The 26821-nt window shown below is 35.5% G+C and overlaps 1 protein-coding gene across 1 annotated transcript in view; it reads left to right on the forward strand.

The window, feature by feature from the left end:
- ULK4 (unc-51 like kinase 4) overlaps positions 1 to 26821 on the forward strand; it is a 195042-nt gene that overhangs the window by 50055 nt on the left and 118166 nt on the right. Inside the window, exons 18-22 of the mRNA XM_081346237.1 lie at positions 1272 to 1379; positions 14933 to 15016; positions 18405 to 18566; positions 21131 to 21313; positions 25126 to 25253. Coding sequence (XP_081202363.1) covers positions 1272 to 1379; positions 14933 to 15016; positions 18405 to 18566; positions 21131 to 21313; positions 25126 to 25253 — 665 coding nt within the window. The remainder of the gene's footprint in view (positions 1 to 1271; positions 1380 to 14932; positions 15017 to 18404; positions 18567 to 21130; positions 21314 to 25125; positions 25254 to 26821) is intronic.

Genomic DNA, 26821 nt, shown 5'->3' on the forward strand with positions numbered 1-26821 from the left:
ACATCAAGTGTCATATTAAACACAAGTGTAAGGTTTTTTTCATAAACAGCAAAATGGTGATTAGAATGTTGATTTTGGAAAGTTACAAGTGGTTTAAGGTTCAGATGAATTTGAAATAAGATTTTTGAATTAACTGTATGAATATTTCCTATGGGAAAATGATGTTTTGAATCCTTAATATAATATACATCTACTTTATATGACAGCATTTAGAGGTTGGACAGTAGAGGGAAGCAGAAGAGACTAAACATTACAATTAATGGTAAATACTTAAAATTTGATTTAGTAGTATAGAATGGAACTTTAATGTTGGATATATTAAAGGATATTTGTAAATAATGGTTCCATATGTTAGTTTTAAGAGTGTCTGCCACTATAGATAGTTTTTAAATGATATTAGAGAAAAGGAATGAGCTTTACCCAGATAAGACTAGACTGATTTGAAAGTGGGTTTAAAAATGGCAGGTAACAAGAATGAATGTGGAAAAAGGTGCTACCCTGGATATACAAATGAAACTGGTTGATGTCTTAATAATTGAAAGAGAAATGCAAATAAACAAGAGTGACCTGGAGATAATTTTTCTGTATTGATTTATAAAAGGGATGTTAAAATTTTGAAGAATTTTGTGAAAAAAAATGAAATCAGGTCATTATTTAAAGGGATTAAAGATCCATATTAAAAGAAGTAAAAAGAAGTAATATAAAGTTAATTTATTTGTCAACATTGAAATGTTATCTCTGGGAACCCTTAATGTACTTTTGATGACCAAGTTTGAACCAGTTGACTTAAAAAATTTACTTTATAATTGAAAGAGGAAAAGAAGAAATTATTTATTGTAATTCAAGTAAATGTGATTAGTTATTAAAATTGCCTGTACTAGTTATGTGGGGAAAATTATTTTCTTTATGTATTTTTCTTTTCTTTTTATTTACTCTATTTTTTCATTTCTGTTGTTCTTTTCTGCACTTTCTATTTTTTCTTGTTTTTTAGTTTTTTATTTTTTATTTATAGTGCTTAATAAAATTATATAAATCAATAATAATTGTGGAAATTGGTGGGCAAGATAACTAGCATAGCAAGGCACATGAATGTGAATTTCCCCCTCCTGTCATACCTTCTTTCCCAGGCAGTTCTTCACTGGCTTTTTGCTGTTTTCATTGTCAGAATCTTACAGCATTCCAATTTAGTTCTATCACTGAGCTCCTTTTTTCTTTCTTTCTATGAAAACTAAAAGCTATTGTTCTCATCCAAATTAATATGCTTTTTCCAGGCAGTCACTGTCTTGACAGAACTGATAAGAGAAAACTTCAGAAATGGCAAACTAAAACAGTGTCTTTTACCTACTCTTGGGGAGTTGCTTTATCTTGTGGCTAAGCAGGTAAGATAAAGTTTACTAAAATCTTCTATTTATTTTAACAAAGGCTACTGTATTCATTTTAAACAGTAATCCTGGGGTTCTTAAAAGAATACATTTCAATTTCAAGTGTACATAATTTAAAGAGAGGAAATGTAAACATTTTAAAAATTCATCAAGATTGTACAAGTGAATTTGAACTGCTACTTAACATAGGTTACTAAAGAAGAGTCTTGGATTTAACTGCCTAACCAGTTATGATCCACGTCCATAAGTAAATTCTGTATTAATTCTCAAAGAGTTTTCAAAATTGTACCTTTTATTGTGGACAGAGCAGGTGTCTCAATTGAGCAACTGACGTCTAAGGCTAAATCTGCAGAAATTGTTTTGTCCACAAGACATTGATCAGAATTGATTAAGAAATGGACACAAAATAATAATTCATGCCATCATGTAGGGTCTTTTTTAAAAAAGGGCATAGAAACCTCTGTTGTTGGATTAATAGACCAAGATAGTATGGTTATCTGTGAAAGTAATTTCAGACATTTTCTGAAGAGGAACTGCAACAACCTAATTAGGAATACAGGTTTCTATTAATTCTTGTGCTAGAGATTGAGATTTCAAACTTGGATGTGCTTGGAAATTAAATGGTTTTACTGGAAATCATGGATGTTTCATAAACTGAGGATATTGTAGTTCTTACTATGCTTAGGAGGATACAGAACTAATAAAGGAGACTCAGCTGGAGTGCCAATCAGTGTTTTGAGAGGTATGTACACAATCCAAGTTCACCATCATCAAATTGGAAATAAGGCAATTTTTGTATTGATATTAGAGATAGACACCAGTATATGCTTTTTCATCTGCAAGGTAGGTCTATCATGAATTATAATAAATTCCATCTCTTTGTTCACGTTGACTATTATGACTTAATTCAGATTTAGCCAGATGACAGTACTTTCAGATGTCATTACAGGGGCTTTAGTAATGGTAGATTGGCTAAAGGTATGGAATAACTCTGGGATGGCATTAATAAGTTGCATTAGAGGAATTTCCTTTAGAATTATCTGTTTTAAGACTGCTTCATTTCCCATTTTTAAAATTCTTCAAGAATCTAGTAGTTTGTCCCCTAATAAATGTCTCAGAGAAGTATCTTTAAACATACAGTGACCATAAATGTTAGCAAGGAATTTCCCCATCCTCAGAAGCATTCTTGGCACAAATAGTTGCCTAAATGTAGCCAATAACTTCCTTTTGTGATCTGGACCATACAGTTTGATGGGTTAACTTATAAGTAACTGACCCAGTGAAATATAATCTTGTTTCTCAAGGAATGTTTCTTCATAGAGATTGTTATAAATACTTGTCTCTGTTGGTAAGAAAACAGTTATTTTATTGTGGACGACAAGTGTAAAAGCTCAACTGTATGCACTTGCTTCTGAAGTTGATTCAGCCCATTCGTACTCAGTATGTTAAAAGTGTTAAAAACAGTTTCAATAGGAGCAAGATTGTTTAAAGCCCATTACGTATTGTGGCTTGGAGTTCTTTGGGCGCATACTTAGTTGCTTTTTCTCATTCTTCATCCTAATTAGTCAGTAATACTAGCCTTGAAAAGATCTTAGCAACTAAAAATAGTTGAAAGGGGAGAAATGTAGCTAGAGTTTAGTTGGTGCAGAAGGAAAAATCTTTCTAAATATGAGTTAATTATGTTGCATCTTGGCAGTTTCCCAGGAGCACTACAAAAATTGCTCCCCTTTTGCCTGGTGGTCAAGTTCTCAGTTTCAAATGAATATGAAAAATAATGACTTCTAGTATATCATATACTAGGACCGTGGTGGCGAACCTATGGCATGCGTGCCACGGGTGGCACACAGAGCCCTCTCTGTGGGCACATGTGCTGTCACCCCAGTCCTAGGCCTTCAACTGGGTTTTATAAAACCTTTTCACTTTAGGCCTCCGACGCCATGTGCAAAAAAAAAGGTTCAATCAATCAATTTCAGAAAAAAGATCTTGCAAAGTTGGAATTGATTGATTGAACTTTTTAGTCCTACCCAGTCTGCCGTTACCACCACACCCACACCCACCCAATGGGCCGCACCCACCTGCCACCCAATGATACATAAGTGGGTTTTGGGTTGCACTTTGGGCACTCGGTCTCTAAAAGGTTCACCATCACTGTACTAGGATATTTTAGTCTTTGCAGTGTCTGTAAAAGTTCAGTATTGTTATTTCTATCAGGACCTTGATGGGGAAATGTACCCATTTTACTCCTATGAGTTCTCTGCAACATCTGGTATCAGGAACCATGGTATTTTTAAGGACTTTCTATAGCGACTGAAAATTGGGAACAAAATCTTGCAGAAATTCCAGTTGTATCTTAATAGATTATTCCAATCAGTGATAGTCAGATATGTGTGTGTGTGTGGGGGGGGTGTCTATCAGCTATTCAACTGAGAACCATTCTACAGAGATCAGACTATTCTCCCCTGTTATTTAATATAAAGCTATTGGAGGCAAATATCCAACAGGGTGATGCCATTAATATGCTGATTATATACACCTTGGCCCAATTGGAAATGCCGATACTGTCCCATGATGGCTTTTAACAATACAGATAGTCAAAGCAGAATAAAACCAAACCACAGCAAGACAAAGCTAGTTAGTTAGTGTAGTTTTCTGTGAGTGTCAAAGGGTTGCTTTGCCTTTGAGAGAGCAAGTCAGTGACTTGTGGTTCCTCTCTGGACTTAAGTCTGGTACTTGTTAGGCAGATGGAGACTGGAGAGTTCTCAGTCCCTTGCCTATTTTTGCTCCATCCTTCCTTGTGGAATAAGGTCTGACTAAAGTGACTCATGCCCCATACCCTTATCACTACTCACACCTCATTAATGCACTATACCTGACCTTTCTTTGAAAATGTTGCAGCCTGGTTGTTGATTGACATTAATTACTATGGGTATATTACATTTGTTGGGTACTGCATTGATAGCCAGTAGTTTTGATTATAAAATCGTGTGTTGCCTGGACTCTTAAATGCTTGCAGAACTATATATTTTCACTAGATTCAAGGCAACCAAGGAAGTAAATTTGAGAGATGATGCATACATATAAGTTACTTATTTCATAATGTTAGGGGGGTTGATGCTAAACAGTACTGCTCCTATTTTATTTTAACACATTTTTGAAAGTGCAAATGTTTACAAACTATAAAAATAGAATAAGAATTTTCAAAATAATATTGGATTAGTACTGTGTATGTAAAATAATATCAATTATTTTTATTTTATTATAATAATAAAAATAAAACAATATTCAATAATTAGAAAAAGACTGCCAAATAATAAGAATGTGCAAACATAATGAATCATTAATAAGAGTTTCTATCTAATCTCAAAATGTCCTTGTTTTCACAAGTCAGACAAGAATTAATATTTTAAAGCCTTACGTTAAGAGAAATCCAAACTTCAGATGTGGCATAAGTCCACGTGCAGAGTTAAAAGTCCACATATAGTTTCCAGGTTAAATTGACTCCAGCATCAGATTCCTTTTCAAAGTAAGAAATTATTTTGAAATTGATAAGAAAGTTCTTGTAGTTTAGCATTCAGTATAACAATTCACATTTTTTAAAGAAAGGAATTATATATAATTTCTAGTAAGAATCTTAAAATATTCAAGTGGCTATTGGCACATATAGAGTGAAATCTAAATACTGCACAGGAAAATAATGTTTAGTTCTGTTTAATAGAAAAATAATTGGCAGTAAAGAAGCAGTATTTAAATTTTGATTTATTCTGTAACAAGTCACTTTGGAAAACTGAAGATTTGTGACATTTCCATTAAAATGATTCAGTCTAATTATTGTATTTCTAACATTTTTTTAAAAAAAATGTATTATGTATTTTGGTAATCAACACTGGTACCAATTTACCAAAATATCTTTTGCCAATTTTCTTTGAGTGTTATATTCACAGTAAGCATAAAATTTATAATTCATTAATATTACCATTGTTGTATGTTAGTTGTCTTTTAAATGCATCCATTTAATCGTATGTTTAATTTGTTCAGTTTATAAATTTTACTAACAGCAGGTTTTCTAAATATTGAATTACAAGATTTTCAAATTTGGTTAGGTTTCTGAGTTTTCCATTTTTTTATACCATAATTGCTTTGGGTATAATCCAATTGATAATCCAAATCAAACAACTAATTTAACAATATAGCTGATTCAGCTAGTCCACATTGTTTTTATGACTTGCTAAATCCTTAATTTAATAAATCCTTTCATTTGATCAAAATAAATTATTTGTCTCTGTCGCTTATTCAGTAATTTTTCTTCATTTCTTACTGGAATAATTTTAAATAAAATGTTGATCCTAGGATATTTATTTTTACTACTTAAGATTCTTTTTTTACTTTTTATATTTTTCCATGAATTATTTGAATCTTACTAATGTGATGTTCCAATATAAACCATATGTCCAAGTCCCATAGAAGCAGATTATTCAAGATGATTATCAGTTGTCAAGAACCTAGTGGAAGAATAGTTCTCCTCTGGGTGTTGTTCTGAAGAGAACAGTCCCAGAGGATTATAAAAACTTCATGGAGATTTTAATCTCTCTCTAAAATGTAATCACAGAGTAGAGGAAAACATCAGCCAACAAAAGCTATTTGGGAATGGCGGTACTAGGTAATTATAAACTTTGATTAAAATTTGAATAAAAAAATTAAAAATATATTGTATCGCTGTTTGCAAACAGTGCAAACTCAAAGAAGTGCCATAAGATTCCAAGCTAGTAGTTTTGCCCTGTGAAAAAGAAATATCCAAGACATTAATGCTTCCATTAAAGAAAGTTTGAGAATCTCTAGTAGCAAAATTTATTTATTTATTTATTTAATTGGATTTGTATACCACCCTTTCCCGAAGGACTCAGGGCGGTTAACAAAAATATTCATTTCTCCTTATACTAAAAGTCTTTTGCACTTTTCTTATTTTAATTTATTGTTTATATTCTTATTTCCTTGTAGATCTAAGGAGATAGTTTAATTTGTTTCCCAAAGTAACTGTATTTTTTCTCATTATTGAACTGCTTAATTGTTTTTAAAATAGTCTGAAAGACATAAGTCTGCCTATAGAATTGATATAGAAAGGTGTCAATTACATATGTAATTCATATAGCAAGGATTTTTGAGTGAACATTGTACTTTATAATTTTCATTTCCCCCTCCCCCCATTGATGCTTTTTCTTTCTACTTTTATGAGAACCTATAAAACATTCAGGTTAAGAAAACTAACGAAAACTATCCCAATTTGAAGAAAATTAACTGTGATTACTATCCTATTTGTCTAATATGGACGTTATTATATTTGACTTTGGCTTATGCACTGGCAATTTAAATAAATTCTCATCCTTTTCTTCTTGTATTTTTGTTGGCCACAAGAGGGAGTGCCTATACCAGGAATATTTAGAATTAGAATTAGAATACTTTATTTGGCCAAGTGTGTGTAGACACACAAGGAATTTCTCTCCAGTGCAGAAATTCTCAGGATACAGGCAAAGCAACAGAGGAATAATAATCATAATGATACCAATAAAAGGGGAGAGTAGAGAATAATGATGATGATGATGATACAGCATGGATAAATATATCAAGCACTACCTTGATGTGGTTGTGGGGCTTGTGTCCCTCAGTGAGGCACTACCTTGATGTGTTTGTTGGGCTTGTGTACTCTGAGGAAGATGAGAGCTATGCTAGAGGTTCAACCATACTGGACAGGTCTTATCAGAGGAGTCAGACAAAGAGTGTCTCTCCCATAAAAAATATGGTGAGACGTAAATTTCAGAATGCCATACCGTCTCGAATGTCGCCTGGGTTAACAAGGTCTACGCTAGATGTTGGTGTTCCTGGATATCTGGTGAAAAATGGGTTATAGGACTCAAGACTGTTGGCTGAGCAACCAGGGCCAGCAGCTGCAGAACTACTGGAAGAAAATACACAGTGACTGAAAACAAAGAAATAATGATCTGTTATTACAGATCAAGTCCAACAAAAAGAGGATATCTAAAACGAATGCATCAGTTCTGGAAAGAACAACATCCAGAATCAGAAATAACAGAACAGAGACTAGCAGATCAACGCTGATTTATAATACGAAATAAAGTATTCACAGAAACAGAATTGGATGAATTGCAAAGGTTTGCCCAGGGCAAAGAAATCAAAGCCTTGCCAGAAGTAATTCAGAATGTAGACGCAAGCCAGGGGGAGTTGGCAGTGAAGGAATCCAGCAGAAATATACAACTGTTCTCATTTGGAAACCAGGCACCTCTTCCTCAGGAAGAACAAAGCCCTCTAACTAGAGAAATAAAAGACTTGAAACACAGAATAACTGAGCATGTAGAACAACACAAAAACAACAGAATAAGGCTTCCTGCATTGAAGCTTGTTCCAAACAAACAGCTAGCACAAGCATTAAAAGATGCAAATACTGCAGTATCAAGTATAAGCACCAACTCACTGCAAGAAACAAACCAACTAATGCACAACACAGGTGCAGTTATAACTGAATACCTGGGATGCAAAATCAACAAAGAAAAAAAACCAAACAATGCACCACAAAAATAGTAGGTTAGACTGGAAAATAAGATCAGCAAGTTAAGTTCAGATGCAAGCAAGCTAGAACAGATGAAAGAAAAGAAGCTGAAGAACAAGAAGACCAAAGAATACCTAATCAAGAAATACCACTTAGAAACAAGGAAGATCAAGCACTGGAAAAAAATAAAGCAGCAAATAACAGCTATAGCCAGGAAGATAAGCAGATACGAAGCTCAGATTGCAAATTATAGGCAGAACCTCCGTTTTCAATTCAATCAGAAATTGTTTCTACCAATCTATCAATGGAGAGACTGCAATGAATCAGTCAGTACCTGACAATGAAGAAACAGTACAGTTCTGGACACAGATATGGGATAACCCAAAGAAATACAACAAGGACACCGCTTGGCTAAAAGTCCTCTAAAAAAATGGCGACTGGATGGTTTTGCCAACATCAGTTAATATACATGATATTACAAGGAGATTGGTTCGATGACTCAAAAACAAGGACATGGAAGAAGATTTGGCAAAGGAAAAAAGCCAGAATAAGACTCAAGAAGAATGGAGTTTTGACCACCTTATTGAAATCTAAAACAGAATGTACTTAAATAGATAAGATGTGCATGTTGAACACAAGACATTGTTATGAACTGAGATAAAGAAAATTTTTGGTCATTAAAATTCAGCAGTATAAATACTAATAGCTAATTGGAATATTGATTTGTGCATAAAGGTCATGTAAAGGTGAATAATGTAGATAAGCTAAAAACTTATTGTTGAAAGTAATAAATATGGACCATTAAAAATGAAAATTATCAGTTTAAGCAAGAGATAGCAAATGCCAAGAGTAAGAGAGGAAGTATTAAATACTGAAATAAAAAAGTAATTTTGAATACTACTTGTGGGAACGGCCAGAATTTGGTCTCCCAAGAATTTGGTTTCTCACCCTTCAGCTTTTCCAGACCCCCCCCTAATGGGCCTCCCTGTTTGTTTCAGTGAGAGCACACTCTCCTGGCTCATAGGCAGGCTAGCATGTGGGAGGTTTGGGAAACGCTATGATAAAGCTTTCACATACATCTTTTGGTACCTTGTTTTTGTGTGATCTCATAGGCACCTGAGTAATCCTTATTATGTATCCAATTATTTCTATGTACCCTATTTTGTATGAGACTGATGAAGTTTTTTGTAATGTTGGAGGTGAATAAAAGTTCAGCGGGCAGTGCTCACGGGAGTTCTTTTTTGGAGACGAGGCTGCCTGGCTGGTTCAGGACAACTCTATCGACCCGGGTCTGTTTTCCTTTCACTTCTCTACTTAAAAAAACCAAACTGAAAATTCGCCAAAAGGAAGGATATCATATTGTGTCCTCAATTTGTTGACATAGAGGGTGAGAAGTTAAGTAAATGGGATGTGTATTTTGAATATTAGATTTTGTGAGGAATGGTGATAGATGAATTGGGAGTATATTAAAATTTTTGGGAATGATAAATATCAAACGTTAAATCTAAATGTTAGTGGAAATTAACATTTAAAAAATATTAGGTCATTGATTGTCTAAAAGATTGTATGTTAAAACAACCAGAATATGTGTACCGGTAAACTAAAAACTATGGATATATGTAAGAAAGTTATTTTTTATGTGATTGATAGGATAAAACTTGTCTTCAAATTCACAAATAAACAGTACATATTAAAGGAAAAAGAGAGGAAATGTTTAAATATACTTTAAATATGGACAATGGACAACATTGTTAGGATTAGTTGTTCAACAGAATGATGGTAAGGGAAAAATCTGTCCCTGTGTCTAGTTGTTTTGGCATGCAGTGCCATATGCTGGTGGCTATGCACTGGCATATACTGATGTGCCAAGGGGTGAATTTGAAACTCTTTTTTAAAAAAAGAGCAGTTTTATTTTAAAAAAACTACTTTTAAAATAAAGTGAGAAATGTAAATGAAATTTAAATAAAGATATTCAGACTAGGGTAAAATACAGACTAAATAAAACAGACTACATTTCAGATACACTTACAAGCTGCAAGTTTCAATCAGAATATGACTGAACTCATAGTTTTCTTTAAGAATTTAACATTTAGCCAGCTAGTTTTTACAAAGTTTTAATATTTTTAAGAGTTTTCTATATTCCTCATTATATCATTTAGCCAATTATATACATTACTATATTTAGGATTTTTTTTCATTTAACATCTTGCTGTATATTTTTTCTTGGATTATCATATATAGAATAACCACTGAATTCTATCTAGAGGCCTTTGTGGTAGTAATAATATTCAGTCAATCATGTAAACAGAATACTTGAGCTGTTGTCAGCAATCAAACAATGGGAAAAAGATCAAAAATGTGGAAAAAAGTTTTAAAAAACTAAACCAATCAATTGCTTTTTCTCTGTAAATAAATTTGATAGCTAATAACATGAATGAAATTAAACTATTTTCAATTCATATTGATTGGAAGAAAAGCCCTTTTAAAAGCATTTTTTTAAACTGAAGAAAGAAACTGTATATATTACATGTCTTCAATAGACTCATATTTAAAAATGCCATATACTTTTGTTGGAATATAAGCATCTTGGTTAAAAATGTGTTGTGTTAGGGAGAAAAAAAAAGAAATGGAGTAGTCATATGTGTGAGAAGTTTACCATGTAATTTGGAAAGACAAATTCAAGATGAAAAGATTTATGATATGATTTTAGACTGAACATAGAAAAATAATTCCTTCATAATAATAATAATAACAACAACAACAACAACAACAACAACTTAATTTCTATACCGCCCTTCTCCCGAAGGACTCAGGGCGGTGTACAGGGCAATAAATACAATAAAAATACAATGTACAAAAGTTAAAAAAGAATTAAACATTGTAGCCCAATTACAGTAAAAATAATAAAATTAATATTAAAATACCCCAAACCCATCAGACCAGGCCGGCTTGTTCAAATAAGTAAGTTTTTAGGTCACGGCGGAAGGAGCGAAGGTCAGGAGCCATCCGGAGCTCAACTGGTAAACGGTTCCAAAGGTCTGGCGCGCCCACAGAGAATGCCCTCCCCCTGGGGGCCGCCAGTCAACACTCTCTGACTGACGGCACCCTGAGGAGGCCCTCTCTGTGGGAGCGCACTGGACGAAGGGAAGTTGATGCCGGCAGCAGGTGCTCCCGTAAGTAATCCAGACCCATGCCATTTAGGGCTTTATAGGCCATCACCAGCACCTTGAATCTCACCCGGAGGGCAACTGGAAGCCAATGCAGCTCGCGGAGTAGAGGTGTTACATGGGAGTATCGGGAAACCCCCACCACCACTCGCATGGCCGCATTCTGCACCAGCTGAAGCCTCTGAGTAGTCCTCAAGGGCAGCCCCATGTAGAGAGCATTTCAGTAGTCTAAACGAGAGGTCACAAGCGCATGAGTGACTGCAAGGCATCCCGGTCCAGATAGGGCCGCAACTGGCGCACCAGGCGAACCTGGGCAAAGGCCCCCCTAGTCACAGCTATATGATCTTCCAAGGAGAGTTGCGAATCTAGGAGGACAACCAAGTTGCGAGCCCTATCTACGGGGGGTACTAACTTACCCCCCATAATTAGAGATGGAATAATCTGAATTTCCCGAGATGCCGGCACGTACAACCACTCAGTCTTGTCGGGGTTGAGCCAAAGCCTGTTCCTCCCCATCCAGACCCGAACCGCCTCCAGGCAACGGGACATCACATCGAGGGCATCACTGGGGTTGTTTGGGGTAGAGATGAAAAGCTGGGTATCATCAGCATATTGATGATACCCAACCCCAAAACCACGAATGATCTCGCCCAGTGGCTTCATATAGATGTTGAACAGGAGAGGTGAGAGGACCGACCCCTGAGGAACTCCACAAACGAGAGGCCTCAAGGCCGACCTCTGCCCTCCTGCCAACACCGACTGCGAACGTCCCAGGAGGTAGGAGGAGAACCACTGCAAAACAGTGCCTCCCACTCCCAACCCCCTGAGACGCCGCAGTAAGATACCATAGTTGATGGTATCAAAAGCCGCTGAGAGGTCTAGTAGGACTAGGACAGAGGAGCAACCCCTGTCCCGAGCCCGCCAGAGATCATTCACCAGCGCGACCAATGCCGTCTCCGTGCTGTACCCGGGCCTGAAGCCCGATTGGTATGGGTCCAGATAATCAGCTTCCTCCAGGAACAGAGGGAGCTGATGCGCCACCACGCTCTCAACAACCTTCGCAAGAAAGCGAAGGTTGGAGACCGGATGATAGTTGTTTAAAACAGCTGGGTCCAGGGCAGGCTTCTTGAGGAGGGGTCTCACCACCGCCTCCTTCAAGGCGGCGGGAAAGCTGCCCTCTCTCAAAGAAGCAGTTATCACTGCCTGGAGCCAGCCTCGTGTCCCCTCCCGAGCCGCATAAACCAGCCAGGAGGGGCACGGGTCCAATAAACACGTGGTGGAGCTCAGCTTCCCCATAATTATACAAGTAGGCCTTGACGTATGATGACAATTGAGCCCAAAACTTTTGTTGCTAAGTGGAACATTTGTTAAGTGAGTTTTGCCCCATTTTACAACCTTTCTTTCCACAGTTGTTAAGTGAATCACTGCAGATAAGTTGTTTTCAGGTTGTTAAATGAATCTGACTTTCCCATTGATTTTGCTTGTTAGAAATCCAAAAGGCAAATCACATGACCTCGGGACACTGCAACTGTCATAAATATGAATCAGTTGCTAGGCATCTGAATTTTGATCACATGACCACTTGAAACGGTCACTAAATGAACTTTTGTAAATAAAGGATTACCTGTAATATATTTTGATCTCTGAGATATACATGGATTTCTTTCTCCAAACTTAAATAAATTTGCTTAATCTAAAAAGAACTTTAGTAACCTAGTATTTTAGATTATTGCTATTTTCATTTGGATGTGTAGAGACATGAATATTATGTAGAATAATTAATTTTCAATTCTTTAAATTCTGAAAAAAGGTGAAATGAATGTATTATTTGAATAATAAAGCAGTGAGGAGGGAATATTGGAGAAAAAAGGAATTACCTTATGGATATAGGTCTTGGTAGAGGAAGCAATGCCTCATTTTAAACAAGATGTTGAAGTTCTATTAGAGTACATATGAAAGTTAGATAGGATGTCATAAATTCTTAAAATATTTTTTTAACTGAAAAATCCTTTGTAAAGCTGTTAACATTCTAGTTAGCTACGAAGATTTTTGTACTTGGCAATTTATGTACAACTGTAGAATTTGTAATTTATTTTATTTATTAGTCTGGAAACTGCTATTCACTCATATCAGGTGGGGATCCTTTTATTTTCTTGAAATGTCATCAGTAAAAGACTGTGCTTTTTAATATTGATAATATAAATTATTTTTCTTTAGCATAATTTCAGATTGAATTAAAATATAAAATCTAAAAAAATGTATCTAGAATATTTCCCTAGAAACATATTCATTAAATGCTTCTGCTGGAAATTTTAAATTTTGCCATATTAGTTTTCTAGTTAGTTCCTAAGGTCACTAATTCAGGGTATGAAACCTGAATAAAAATGAAGCAACAATATAAACACAGGAGAACTGCATTAAAATTATATTACACATTTGAACATGTTCATCTTTCATCATAGAGATATATATCTGAAATGTGTTCCATCAAATAGATCTTGTGAGAATAAATGAAATGTTCAGGAAATTACTTAACATTGATTAGGAGGAATCAAGGTTTTCAGTGCATTTATGGATAAATATATAAAGTTGGTCAAGGCTTTGAGCACATTACTTTGTATACAGACAATCCAGCAATTTACGTGCTCTGCACTGTTAGATAAATTTTATGATGCAGTAAGGAATATTATCGGAGTATTAATGTTTCAGGGACCAAGGTGAAGGCATACATACTGCTCAATTACCAATAGGAAAGAAGTATGTAAGGGTGGATTGGCCATACAGTGATAATGAGTGAGCACTGAATTACATAACAAATAGATAAATGTGAAAGGTCAAGGAACACTTAAGAAGTTTGTTTGGTTGGAATTGATAAGGTCCTCTATGAGAGAGATAAGATTAAAAGATTATATATATATATAAAATCTATCTATCTATCTATCTATCTATCTATCTATCTATCTATCTATCTATCTATCTATCTTCCCTAATTACTTTAAAAATACAAATCCTGGGTATACTCGTATTAGCAGTAGAAAAGTCATCAAGCTCCAGGATAAATATAAAAAAACAACTGTTTATTTGCTAAGCTTTCGTCGGTCTCCTGCTGATGTCATCAGAGTAAAAAACCAGAGGTTTGAAAGTGCTTATAAAGCTGGCTGTTTCAGCGCTCTGCTCATCGAGTGCGTCACTGGTCTACCCACCCCGGTCAACCGTATTCTTTCTAGTAGCGCTGCATCCACCTGTGTGCTTTTAGATTCAGGTGCCTCCTCTCCTCCCAATATTGCCTCCTCTTCCTGCTCCACTTGTGTCTGGATGTTTATTGTTATTGTCAAACCGCCCTCCGGTTTATCCCATCTTGTGGCTCTCGTCAGCTGTTGTGTGTTTGCATATGGTAGTGTTCTTCCCATCGTATGTGTCGCTTTATTGTCACTTGGCTCTTGAACCTGTGTTGGTGTTTCTTCCTTTGTACCTGTTGTAATTCCTTACTGTTGCATGCATAGGTAACTTTGATCTTGTCTATCCCCTTCCCTCCTATACGTGGGCAGTGCTCTTTGCACTTGTTTTGAGTTCTTGCATTGTTGCTCATATTCCCTTAGCACCTGGTAGATTAGAACAAGCAGTTCAAAATGGTTGATAATTTGTGACAATTATGGTAAAAAATTTAAACAATTTGTTTTGGACAACTTCCATAATACAAAGTATAATTTTAAAAACATGAACTCATTGATGCATTTTTATTTTATTTTTTAATTTTTTACAGTAAATGAAAATATAACTTTGCTTTTAAAATTTTATTTCTGGTCCTGACCCTTCATTAACAGGATGGAAAAAAAGAGCAACATGGAGAGTGCTGGGTTGTTCCTTCAGTTACTTATACTATGCTAATACGGTGCCTTCGGGAAGGAGTAAGTTTTTATGTTGTTCTCAATTTCTTAACTGCAAAATTGTTTAGGCATTGTATGAGGATTGTAGCCTGCAACAATGAAGCAATGAAGAATTGTGTTAAGAAGACATTGCTTCATTATAAAACCATCATCCACAGAAGAATAAGATATTTTTTAAAAATGCTTTTTTCTGCAGCTCATCCATAAGGTGACACTTAGTTAAAAATAGCTTAGTTGACATTTTTTTCAAGTTACAGAAACTTTATTAATGAATATTTTACATTTAAACTTATTGCATTATGCACGTGTAGGTTTCTCATTTAGTAGGTGATTTTTACATTTGTTGATATGCCATTCATGTGATATCTTCTGTTGGAAAATATCATATCAGTGATGCTCCCAAAAAGTAAATACTAATCTTAGTTTGCTGCTTTATATATTTAACTTAGGGATAACTGTAAAGTTATAAATCCAAGGCATAAGAATTTCCTTATTCATAAAATACTGATGAAACTTTTTTTAAGTAGATAAAACTATATTAAGGAAACAATCTCCTTTCCACACTGAAGTGTTATTTTTGAACTGTGAAAAATAGGCTTGTCTGAAATATAATTGAAAGAATGTAATTGTTAGTGGTTAATGATATCAAAAATATGAATAGAATGTGGCTATTATTTGGGCAAAGAAAATGTAAGATATAGAGTAAAAATGTTCATATTTTCAACAAGAGTTCAGAAATAATGTTTTCAGTGCTACAAACAGATTTAAATCAAAAGAGTACTAATAGAGAAATAGAGAAAAGATTGATGAAGACAGTTCAAGCAAGCAAGATAGTGCCCTAATATGAGTTTTAAAAAATCTGATAAGAAAAAAAATACTTTTTAAAACATCACAATAAGGTGCATAGTGAAGTCGTTGCCTTCCTTATCTTAGATATGGAAAAGTTTCATTCTGTAATGCATATTTGTTCATGATGTTCAAAATAAATGCAATGTTCAGAACCTTCAAGAAGTTTACATCCATCTTACTTACATCTGCATGCAAATGTATAAGAAAAATTACTTTTATTTTATTCATAGATATTTGTCTCTTTAATGGGTGTTTCTTTGACTACTTGTCATTATGCAAGACACATATTAGCAGTCAACTGAAATTACTTATTTCAAATAAAATTATCTTGGAGAAATGTTCTTCACTTCTTAATGTTCTGTTTAGTCTTTGCATTTGGCTCACTGAATAAGACCATTGAAGGAAAATTCTAAACTTTATCTGTCTAGACAAGCCTGCAGTGGTATACTGATCTAAATAGTAATTATTCACTAAATCACTGATAAAGATTCTGATGCCTGGAAAAATTCAAAGACAGTTGAAGAAGCTGATAGATCTTTTCGCTAGATATTATATTGCTATAATGATACAGGCATGAGCTTCTAACATATCAAACTATTTTTGATATTGAATCGTGACAAAATGATATTCATTGGCCCTGGAAGTGACAGAATGACTAAGTAACAACAATATTAATAGTGTGAGTTGGTGTTAGATAAGGAAAAAAGAATAGTCTAAGCATTTTCTTTAGTACTATAATTTCTTATCTAAATGAAAGCAGATAATTATTTAACAAATTGTTTTTATTATGTTTTGAAAATACTAATTTCTGTTTAACCCACTCTCATTTAATATGACATAGATTTTAAAATAAAATTGACTGGTATAATTGTTGTATTTCTCTAATCCTATATATTTGAAAATATTTTGTCCTGTATGGGCAAATTGAATGTTTGGTGAAGGTGATTCAGTTACAGTATCCAGCACTTTGTCAACCAGCATAAATCGTATGATCATAATATGACAAATGGAGTACTTCAATATAATCAACTAAACATTAGTTAATTCAAACTTCATTTCCGGAGAAATAAATACATAATCTTTGATAATTGACCTCAGAGGGGCTCAAATAAGGCTATTTCAGATTTCAACAAATTGAATTAGTTTGACAGGTTTATTGTGTTTCTAGGACACTGTGACAATTTTTTTTAAAATCCCATTTATATCCCGCCCTTCTCCGAAGACTCAGGGCGGCTTACAATCTAAGCACAAATCAATGTGCTTAGCAATAGCCTTCATTCTATGTGTATGCCTGCTTATTAGGGCTTTCGCCCCCCCAAGCGGCATTATTACAAAGTCAGCTTATTGCCCCCAACAATCTGGGTCCTCATTTTACCTACCTCGGAAGGATGGAAGGCTGAGTCAACCTTGAGCCTGGTGGGACTCGAACCTGCACTAATTGCAGGCAGCTGGTGTTACTTAAGGAGGCATTAGCCCACTGCTCCACCAAGGCTCTTTTTCATGACTATTTCCCAGCCAATATGTTATAGTTATCTGTTCAAGGGCATGCTTATCTCATTATTTCTTGCACTAGGCATATTTCACAAAATGTTAGTGGATATATTTCTGCATAGTCAAAATTACCACTTTATATTGTTTGATATTTGTTACCATCATAAAAGCTCTTGTTTGGATTTTATTATTGAAAATTCATTTTCTAATTTAAACTGAGTTTGAAGCATTGGCTTAAATAAATAATTTAATCACTATTTTTCTTAAAATTCATATTATTAACCTTTGAGTATCAAAATATTTTATAGTGAATATTTTTGTAATTTTATCTGATGTGTGGGAAGCACTGTCTCCATGGTCATGTGTTCAGAATTTGGATGCTTGATTCACATAACTGGGCAAAATGGGCTAAAAACCACTTAACAAGTGTCTTGCTTGTTAAAATTTTGGGCTTAATTGTGGATGTAAGTTTGAGATTACCTGTACACACACACACACACACACACACACACACACACACACACACACATACACATTGCATAAGATGATTGGAATAAATCTTAAACATTAATTGTATATGAACTATAATAAACAAGAAAACCAAACTTTGCTGTTAATTAAATTATTGATCCATATACATGATTGTTATTCATAAGTACTTGTGTAAATTAGGGCATCTGATATCTTTGCTTTAAATCAGGCATGTCAAACTGGCAACATCACGTGATGTGCGACGTATCACGACTTTTTCCCCATTGCTGGCAGTGGGGTGGGCGTGGTTTCAGTATGATGCATCTGTCCCACAGGCTGGCAGTTTGACATGCCTGCTTTAAATCATCTAGCAAAGGGGACATTAATGAAATCTCTTGGACAGGGATTTATTTATTTCAGCTCTCCTCTTTGTTGTAAGAAGAAGAAAAAGTAATTTTTGTTTATGTTATAGTTTATTATAGTTTCCATACAGTTTTTGTAACCATTACATACTGACCAAATTTTCTTGTTTCTTTGAGCAGCTGTTTTGACATTAATTTTTCCCCAATATATAATAATCATTTTTCTCTTTTTCTAGGAAGAATGTGTTATAAATCATATAGCAGCAAAAATTGTTGAAAACGTATGTTCTACTATCTCTCGTCATGCTCAAGGATTTATTACTGGAGAAATTGGACTAGTATTGTGGTATCTTTTTATGCATTCCTCCATAGATTCTTTGAGAATAACTGCTATTTCAGTAAGTTTTTTTTTAGGTCTGTAAGTTAGTCTATTTCAGGCAGTTTGGCTGAAAAGGTTTTGTCCTATCATGCACTATTTCACCCAGTTAAAGATTTTAATATACGAGACAACGTGTGCTCTTTGGGATCACTGTATCAGAGATGTTTCCTTATCAGATTACTTCCTAAAGACAGAGATTCTAATGTATTACTTTCTTTGAAAAAGTTGAGATATATTCAGAGATGTATCTACCTTGAAAATTGCCCATACTGAACTGTGTAGCATAGTAAAACATCAGGAGAGGAAATGGTTTCTAATATTTTGCATTATGTGATGAACTGTTACATAATAATTTTTTTCATAAAATGTTATATAAAATTTGTCAAATTTCAATTCCACATGGAAATTGAGTCCTGGACTTTGAACATATTCTGTTAAGTTAACCCGTTTAAAGTATTTGGTTCTTTTGTCCTAGTTAAAGGTTACAAGAATCAATATTAGCTGTATATACCGTATTTTTCGAACCATAAGACGCACTTTTTTTCCCAAAAGTGGGGGGGAAAACGAGGGTGCGTCTTATGGTCCAAAGGTGATCCGTATGGCCAGCCCCAACCTCTGTAAGTGAAGCACGAATCGGCATGTGTTGAGAAACGCCGATCTCACGCTCCTGCACTCTCCCTCGCTCGGTTTCAGCTTCCCTTGCTACAAGAGAAAGCAGGCTGAAACGGAGTGACGGAGATTGCCAGGAATGCGAATCGGCTGATCTCGCGCTGCTGCAATCTGCCTCGTTTCAGCCTGCTTTCTCTTGTAGCAAGGGAAGCTGAAACCGAGCGAGGGAGTTTGCAGGAGCGCGAGATCGGCCGATTCGCATTTCTGGCAATCTCCCTCACTCCGTTTCAGCTTGCTTTCTGCAAGAGAAAGCCGGGCTGCAGGGCTGCCTCCGCACGTACTGCTCTAATGCAGAGAGGGAAGGACAAAGAGGGAGGGAAGGAAGGAAGGGACAATGGGAGATGGAGGGAGAGAAAGAGAGGGAGAGAGAGAGAAGGAGAAAGATTTTTTTTCTTGTTTTCCTGCTCTAAAAACTGGGTGCGTCTTATGGTCCGGTGTGTCTTATGGTCCGAAAAATACGGTAGATGTAATTATACAAATATGTAAATTGATGCAAAATGTATAAATCAGCTAAATTTGGATGTAAAAATCATTTAGATTTAATAGGTATACCTTGCCTCAAAAGGTTCATTTAATTGATATTTAACTGTAACAAAAATGCATTTTAAAATGATTTATTTATTTATTTATTTAATTAATTATATTTTTATACCGCCCTTCTCCCGAAGGACTCAGGGCGGTGTACAGGGCAATAAATACAAAAACAGGATACAAAAGTTAAAAGCGATTAAATAAATGCCCAAGGTTAAAACAATAATTAAGATGTATTTAAAACCCCAACCCTAACCCATCAGACCAGGTCAGACTGCTCAAATAGATACGTTTTTAGATCGCACCGGAAGGAGCGAAGGTCGGGGGCCGTCCGGAGCTCAACCAGCAAGCAGTTCCATAGGTCTGGCGCGCCCACAGAGAACGCTCTCCCCCTGGGGGCCACCAATCGACATTCTTTGATCGGAGGCACCCTGAGGAGGCCCTCTCTGTGGGAGCGCACTGGACGGAGGGAAGTTGACGCTGGCCGCAGGTGTTGCCGTAGGTAATCCGGACCCATGCCATGTAGGGCTTTGTAAGTCATCACTAACACCTTGAACCTCAACCGGAGGGCAACCGGCAGCCAATGCAGCTCGCGGAGCAAAGGTGTAACATGGGAATATCGGGAAACCCCCAGCACAACTCGCGCGGCTGCATTCTGCACCAGTTGGAGTCTCCGAGTGGACTTCAAGGGCAGCCCCATGTAGAGAGCATTACAGTAGTCTAGTTTAGTGTTACCATTACATTAAAGTATTTTATGCCTTGATACTTTCTATCAAATATGTACCTGCAATGTTAGGAAGTGTATTCATATGATTTCCTAAACAAAGAAATTTTATTATGAAGTTAAAAAAAGATACCTGCTGATTTTCCCATCAGTTTGTGATACAGCTTAAAAAGGTTAATCTTATGTGGCAAAGCTATCCTACTTATGGAATAGCCTACTTATGGAATCATTTTAAAAGATATTTTGAAAGATAAAACATAGAGATCTTGTTGCTCTTTGACCTTGGTTGTTGGCTTGCAGATGTTCTATTATCCAACCAGATAATATAATCACGATTAATTATGTTACCTAGTTGGGTGACAAAACATTGGCAAGCAAAGAACCAAACTCATCAAGAATTCCACAACAGCTCAACTATGAACCACACATACTCTCTTATATTGAAGTTAAAATATAATAAAAATAATTCATTGGTGGGAAGCAATATTTATTTAAAAAATTAATAGAATAATGAAAGTTATAATCTTATACTTTTCCTCAAGAGGCTAATGGAATTATCTCATTGTGCTTTTTAACTGTGATCAACTATATTGAGAGACTTGAAGCTATATTGAATTTATATGTATTACAGTTATTTAAACAGAATTTATTTTATGCAGGCATTATGTAAAATTACACGGCACTCACCTAGTATTTTCCAGAATGTTATTGAGAAGGTGGGATTAATATCTGTGATACACTCAGTTGCAACGGGAATTTGCAGAGTTCAACAGTACATGCTGACAATGTTTTCCGCTTTGTTATCATGTGGTATCCATTTGCAGAGGCTGACTCAAGAAAAGGTTTGATTTAAATTTGCTCTCTATATTGTGAAAACAGCATTTGTATGAACTTATTTCAGTAATTTAAACTTTGAAACATCGAATTAATATTAAATTAACTTTTCAATTGCTAATTTCCCTATTTTGTGTTCCCAGCCTGTTTTTATTATTTTTATTTATTTATTATTGGGATTTATATGCCGCCCTATCTCCTGAAAGACTCAGGGCGGCTAACAACAATAACATATAATAAATACGGAAGTTAAGATAAAATTAAAATTAAAGGCCTCTGTACAATAAATTAAAATTAAAATTAAAATAATTTTTTTACATGTTATTTCATTTTATTGTGTTTTTAAAATCTAATTTTTTCATTCCGTTGTTTTCTTTTCTTCCTTCCATTTTTCTCTTCATCCTCCACCACTTTCTTTCTAAGTTTGAGAAATTCCATATTATTGTCTTCTATCCATATCACAATCATTGCATAGTTAAGATTGTGGTTTCGGTTGAGTCCATTTTTTATTCATTGTTTCCACTTAGCTTCATTCAAGTTTCATTATTCCTTTGGCTTTGGGGAAATGCCCTCTTCAGTGGAACTACCATCATTATCTAATCCTTTTCTTCAGACATTTGTACAGCTGTTTCTCTGATTTCCAGGACAAGGTTGAAAGTCAGTCTTGAAAAGCACAGGTGCTTAGAGGATGAAATAGTAAAGGGGGAAAATGATGAAATGTGTGTCATGATGCAAATACTCTGTCTCTTTTGTACTTGTACCATAACACTTGCACAAAAGGAGAATATTTGGTGTATTAATGTCACAACACATATTGTATCGTTTTAACAAAATCTTGCTTTAGACATTTGATTAGGAATAGACAATGGTTAGGTTTTCAATTGAAATTTAGTTAATGGCCATGTTATATTTGTTCATGTTTCTCTGTGTTTCCCTTTTATCATGAATATGTAACTGTTTTTTTCTCAACTGATAGTCCTCAATTTACAACAATTCATTTACTGATTTTTCAAAATTACAAAGGCAGTGAAAATAGAGACTTATCTCTATATTTCACACTTACAACCATGGCAGCATCCCCATGATCATTTGATCAGAAATTGAACACTTGGCAACTGGTTCATATACATGACAGTTAAACTATCACAAGGTCATGTGATCACCTTTTGTGACCTTCTGACTCGCAAAGTCAATGGGGAAGCAAATTCACTTTACAATTGTGTTAAGAACTACAGTAATTCACTTACTGGCAAAAAAGGTTATAAAAGGGCAAAACTCATTTAAAAATGGTTTTGCTTTGCAAAAGTAATTATGGTCGTAATTCAAGGACCACCTGTATTATAGTTTTCTTTAAAGTTTTGTTTCTCATTTAAATATTTAGTTCTAAATATTTATTAATACCTCCTTCTGATGATTGCAGATAGTCTTCAATTTACAATTGGTCTTTAACAATTGTTCAAAGTTATGATGGCTTTGAAAATGTGCTTTACAGTCCATAAAGCAGATCCACTTATAAAATGTCACACACACATACACATAGTCCATAGTCAAGTGATCACAGTCTTGGTATTTGGAATCCATTCATGCTTATGACCAGTTGTCAAGCAGCCTGTGATCAACACCATTTGCAGCCTTCTCTGCTAGCTTCCCCAGAAACCTATGGGAAAAGTTAGCAGGGAAAGTTGCAAGCTAATGCTACCTGCTACAGAATTTCCCTCCCCTCCATGTATTGAGGTAGAAGTGGAAATTCTTCATCAGGCTGCAAAAACAAAGTTTGGATCACATTTCATCTCTCCAGTGCAGTGCACAACTTCACTCTCTCACATGGATGGGAGAGGAATTTCTAGCTGAGCTGAAGAATCAAAGTAGGGATCTGGGCAATCCCTGCTTCATTTTTTTCAGCCCAGTGCAGTGAATTCCCTTCCCTGCATGACAGGCAGCCCCTATGACTCCATCCATTTAACGACCTGCCAGTTGCTTGACAGCTGCAGCTGGGAATGCCAGGATTGCAATCTTGAACAAACAGTCACTACATGGATGTCCTAGTTAACAATCATTTTGCAATTTTGGCTATACTAGCATACATCTGAACATCATTAAAAGAGAAAACGGTAACTAAAATAAGCTGAAGATAAAATAATGAGAAGTAGAATTTGACATGGGTTTTTTGGCTTATCCCAAGAGATAGCATCAATTGTATGAGTTCCGGTTAAAATTCAATAAATTGTATGAGCTGAAATATTGCTATTAATTAAAAATAACACTAAGATTGAAAAAATAATAACAAAGACAATTGATACACTCCTTCCGAGGCACTTAAAAGAAAAAAAAAACGAGTTACTGACTGACTCTAAAGTTACACTTCAATTACGCTGTCCTTAGAAAACATAAGCTAATTTATGTGAAATATATTAATACCCTGTTTAAAATAATATTTTCAGTAAATGGGGAGTAATTTTCAGTATAGGGAAGTAATTGTGATTCTTGTAATTTAATTAGGTTGTGATAAAGACCTTTGTTTCCTTTAATATAGTAATCTCATTATCATTAAAAGATAAAGGACATAATCATTATTATGTCTATCTTGCATTTAATTATATATAATAGTGTGGGAATTAGGACAAATTGGAAAGAATTATTCATTAATTTGGATTACTATTTTATGTAGAAATGTAGCATTTAAGCTAATTTTAGATAAATATTACAGGTCAAATATATTTGTAATTTGTATATTTCATGCAAATTACCATAATTTATGTAATTTTATATGACTATATTTTTCTGATTGTATTTTTGATCACAAAGTGAATTGCATATATAGAATTTTGCTATCGACTATTATTAACTTTTGTAATTTGTAATCTGTTTTTTAATTTTTTATATATTTTTTCCAATTACTTTTCGTATTATCAGTAAATTGGATCTTCCTAAGAATGGTCTTAAGGGACGCGGTGGCTCAGTGGGTTAGGACGCTGAGCTTGTCGATCAGAAGGTCGGCAGTTTGGCGGGTCGAATCCCGAGTGCCGCGTAACAGAGTGAGCGCCTGTTACTCGTCCCAGCTTCTGCCCACCTAGCAGTTCGAAAGCACGTAAAAATGCAAATAGAAAAATAGGGACCACTCCGGTGGGAAGGTAACAGCGTTCCATGCGCCTTTGGCGTCTAGTCATGCCGGCCACATGACCATGGAGACGTCCTCGGACAAACGCTGGCTCTTCGGCTATGAAACGGAGATGAGCACCGTCCCCTAGAGTCGGAAACGACTAGCACGCATGTGCGGGGGAACCTTTACCTTTACCTTAAGAATGGTCTTAGTTTGTCACAATACAGGAAACAGCTCGTAAAAATTACATTTTATTGTATCCTGAAAGAAAAACACATTAAGAGGCATTTGTTCAAAGTACAGCACACTTGGACAATTCCATAAACTTGATACATCTCTCTTAAAATATCTTTGTAAATATGCTTTTGTTTAATTTAGTTATTGCTGGGGTATCCAAATTGGGGGGCGGGGAGGAAAAGTAGATCTGTCCCTCTTACATAGCTCATGGAGCTTATTTTGATTAAATTTATATTCTTCCCTTTGGAGGGGAAATTAAGGTAGCATATATAAGAATCTCCCATTTGATCCTCTCAAAACCTACTTGTGAAGTACATTGGGAGAAGGTGACTGAGAATGACTGACACGCTAATCAAAATTAACTAATCAGCTTTTCCCCAGTCCTTGACCCTTATATTACATTGGTTGTCTTGTTTAGGTGAATATACATCTCTGTATATTTATATTTCCCACTGAATCAATGTTTGTACTTTTTCTGCCCAGGACCTCGTATCTACAGTTATTCGACTACTTGAAAGTCCTTCTATTGTAATTAGAGCAAAAGCTTTTTTGGTGTTACTGCAAATTTTAAGTAATAATAAAGAGATGCTACTCCTGAGTTGCCAAGCAAGGTACAAGATTCACAAATATATTCAAAACTTTTTACTGTGGATTGTTTCATATTAATGTATATTTGTTACATTCCATTGCTGAGGCAATGCTGAATGATCTGATAAATTACTATCACAATTATCAAGTGTGAGTTCTCTGGTTGCATTTGTTAAATGCTCTGTACAGCTCTGTAAACTTTTACAGATCTATATTATCATGCTATTTTTAATAAGTAAGTACTTTAAACATGACTTTGTGATACAGATTATTGTGATGTTTTAGGAATTCCTACATGAGCAGACCAAGGAAAACTGGAATTTGCAGTTCTGAACACTGCTACGGGATTGGTTAATTAAAAATCAACCTGAGTTGCTAAGCTGCATTTATTTGTCCTTGTGAAAATTCCTAGTAAAGCTTTTTGGATTAAAGAATAATGTACTAGGATAGAGTTCCCTTTAAAAGTTACATACTTTTAACTTGGATTAAGAAGAGCTTCTAATTGAAAAGATAATTTTGGAAAAAATGTAAGAGAAGGAAGACCATGTTGAATGTATTGGATTGATTACAAAGAATGCATTTGATTCCTTGCCACAGGATGGAATAATCAAGTTCCTAGAAATAGAAGAAGTAGGTAGCAATATCAGAAGCTTTGTGCAAAGATCAATAGCACAGCAGTAAATACAGTTGCTGGTCAATTGTGATAGATTAGGAGAGGTTAACATCAATAGAAAAATCTTTCAAGAAGACTCATAGAAATTGTATGGAAAAACACCATCTGAAATGGAATTGCTGCTCAACATTGCCATAGATATATCCAAGATATTGCAATAGAGTTTGAACTAGACAAAACATAGAATCACAAGGTGGAAAGGATCTTGGAGGTGTTCTAATACAGGGCTTTTTAACCTTTTCAGAGATTGTACCACTTTTAGGATATGGCAATATTCGAGTACCACCAGTCGCCTAGCAGGTGGGCGTGGCCTACTTGATGCCACTCACTGGACATAGCTGACTCAAGGCAGCTGGATCGAAATGGAACAAGTCACATCGGCTAACTCGATGTGGGGACAACTCGGTGCCCACAAACTCCTCGCCTCCTCAAACTGCTAGCAGCGAAGCACATGCTCTCTCTCTCTCTCTCTCTCTCTCTCTCTCTCTCTCTCTCTCACACACACACACACACACACACACACACACACACAGACATCACATTCCAGGTTTGGGGATTTTTATCTACAGAGCAGGAGAGAGACTTCTTTTCAAGCCCAGGCATGATTGGCAATTTGCTAGCTCAGATGTGGATACAAGTCTCCAAGCTTGGAATCTTTGTGTCTGTGTATGTATGTATGTGTGTACATAACATGCTAAAGAGGTGTTCTTTTCCCCAATCCCAAACATCGTTGGTGTTTCCCTGTCCAGTACCCCCTCCCGACAAAGCAGGAGGTGGAGGACGTTTGCAGGAAGCAGTTTTCTCCGAGTCCAACTTCTGTCTTGACAGATCTCTGGAGAGCAAAAGGCGGCGGCAGGGGAGCAGCGTTCCCAGGTCCTGCACAAGGGAGGCTGGCCCTTCTCGAAAGGGAATTCCTAT

The sequence above is a fragment of the Vipera berus genome (assembly GCF_964194415.1).
Source record: "Vipera berus genome assembly, chromosome: Z".
Lineage (NCBI taxonomy): Eukaryota > Metazoa > Chordata > Lepidosauria > Squamata > Viperidae > Vipera > Vipera berus.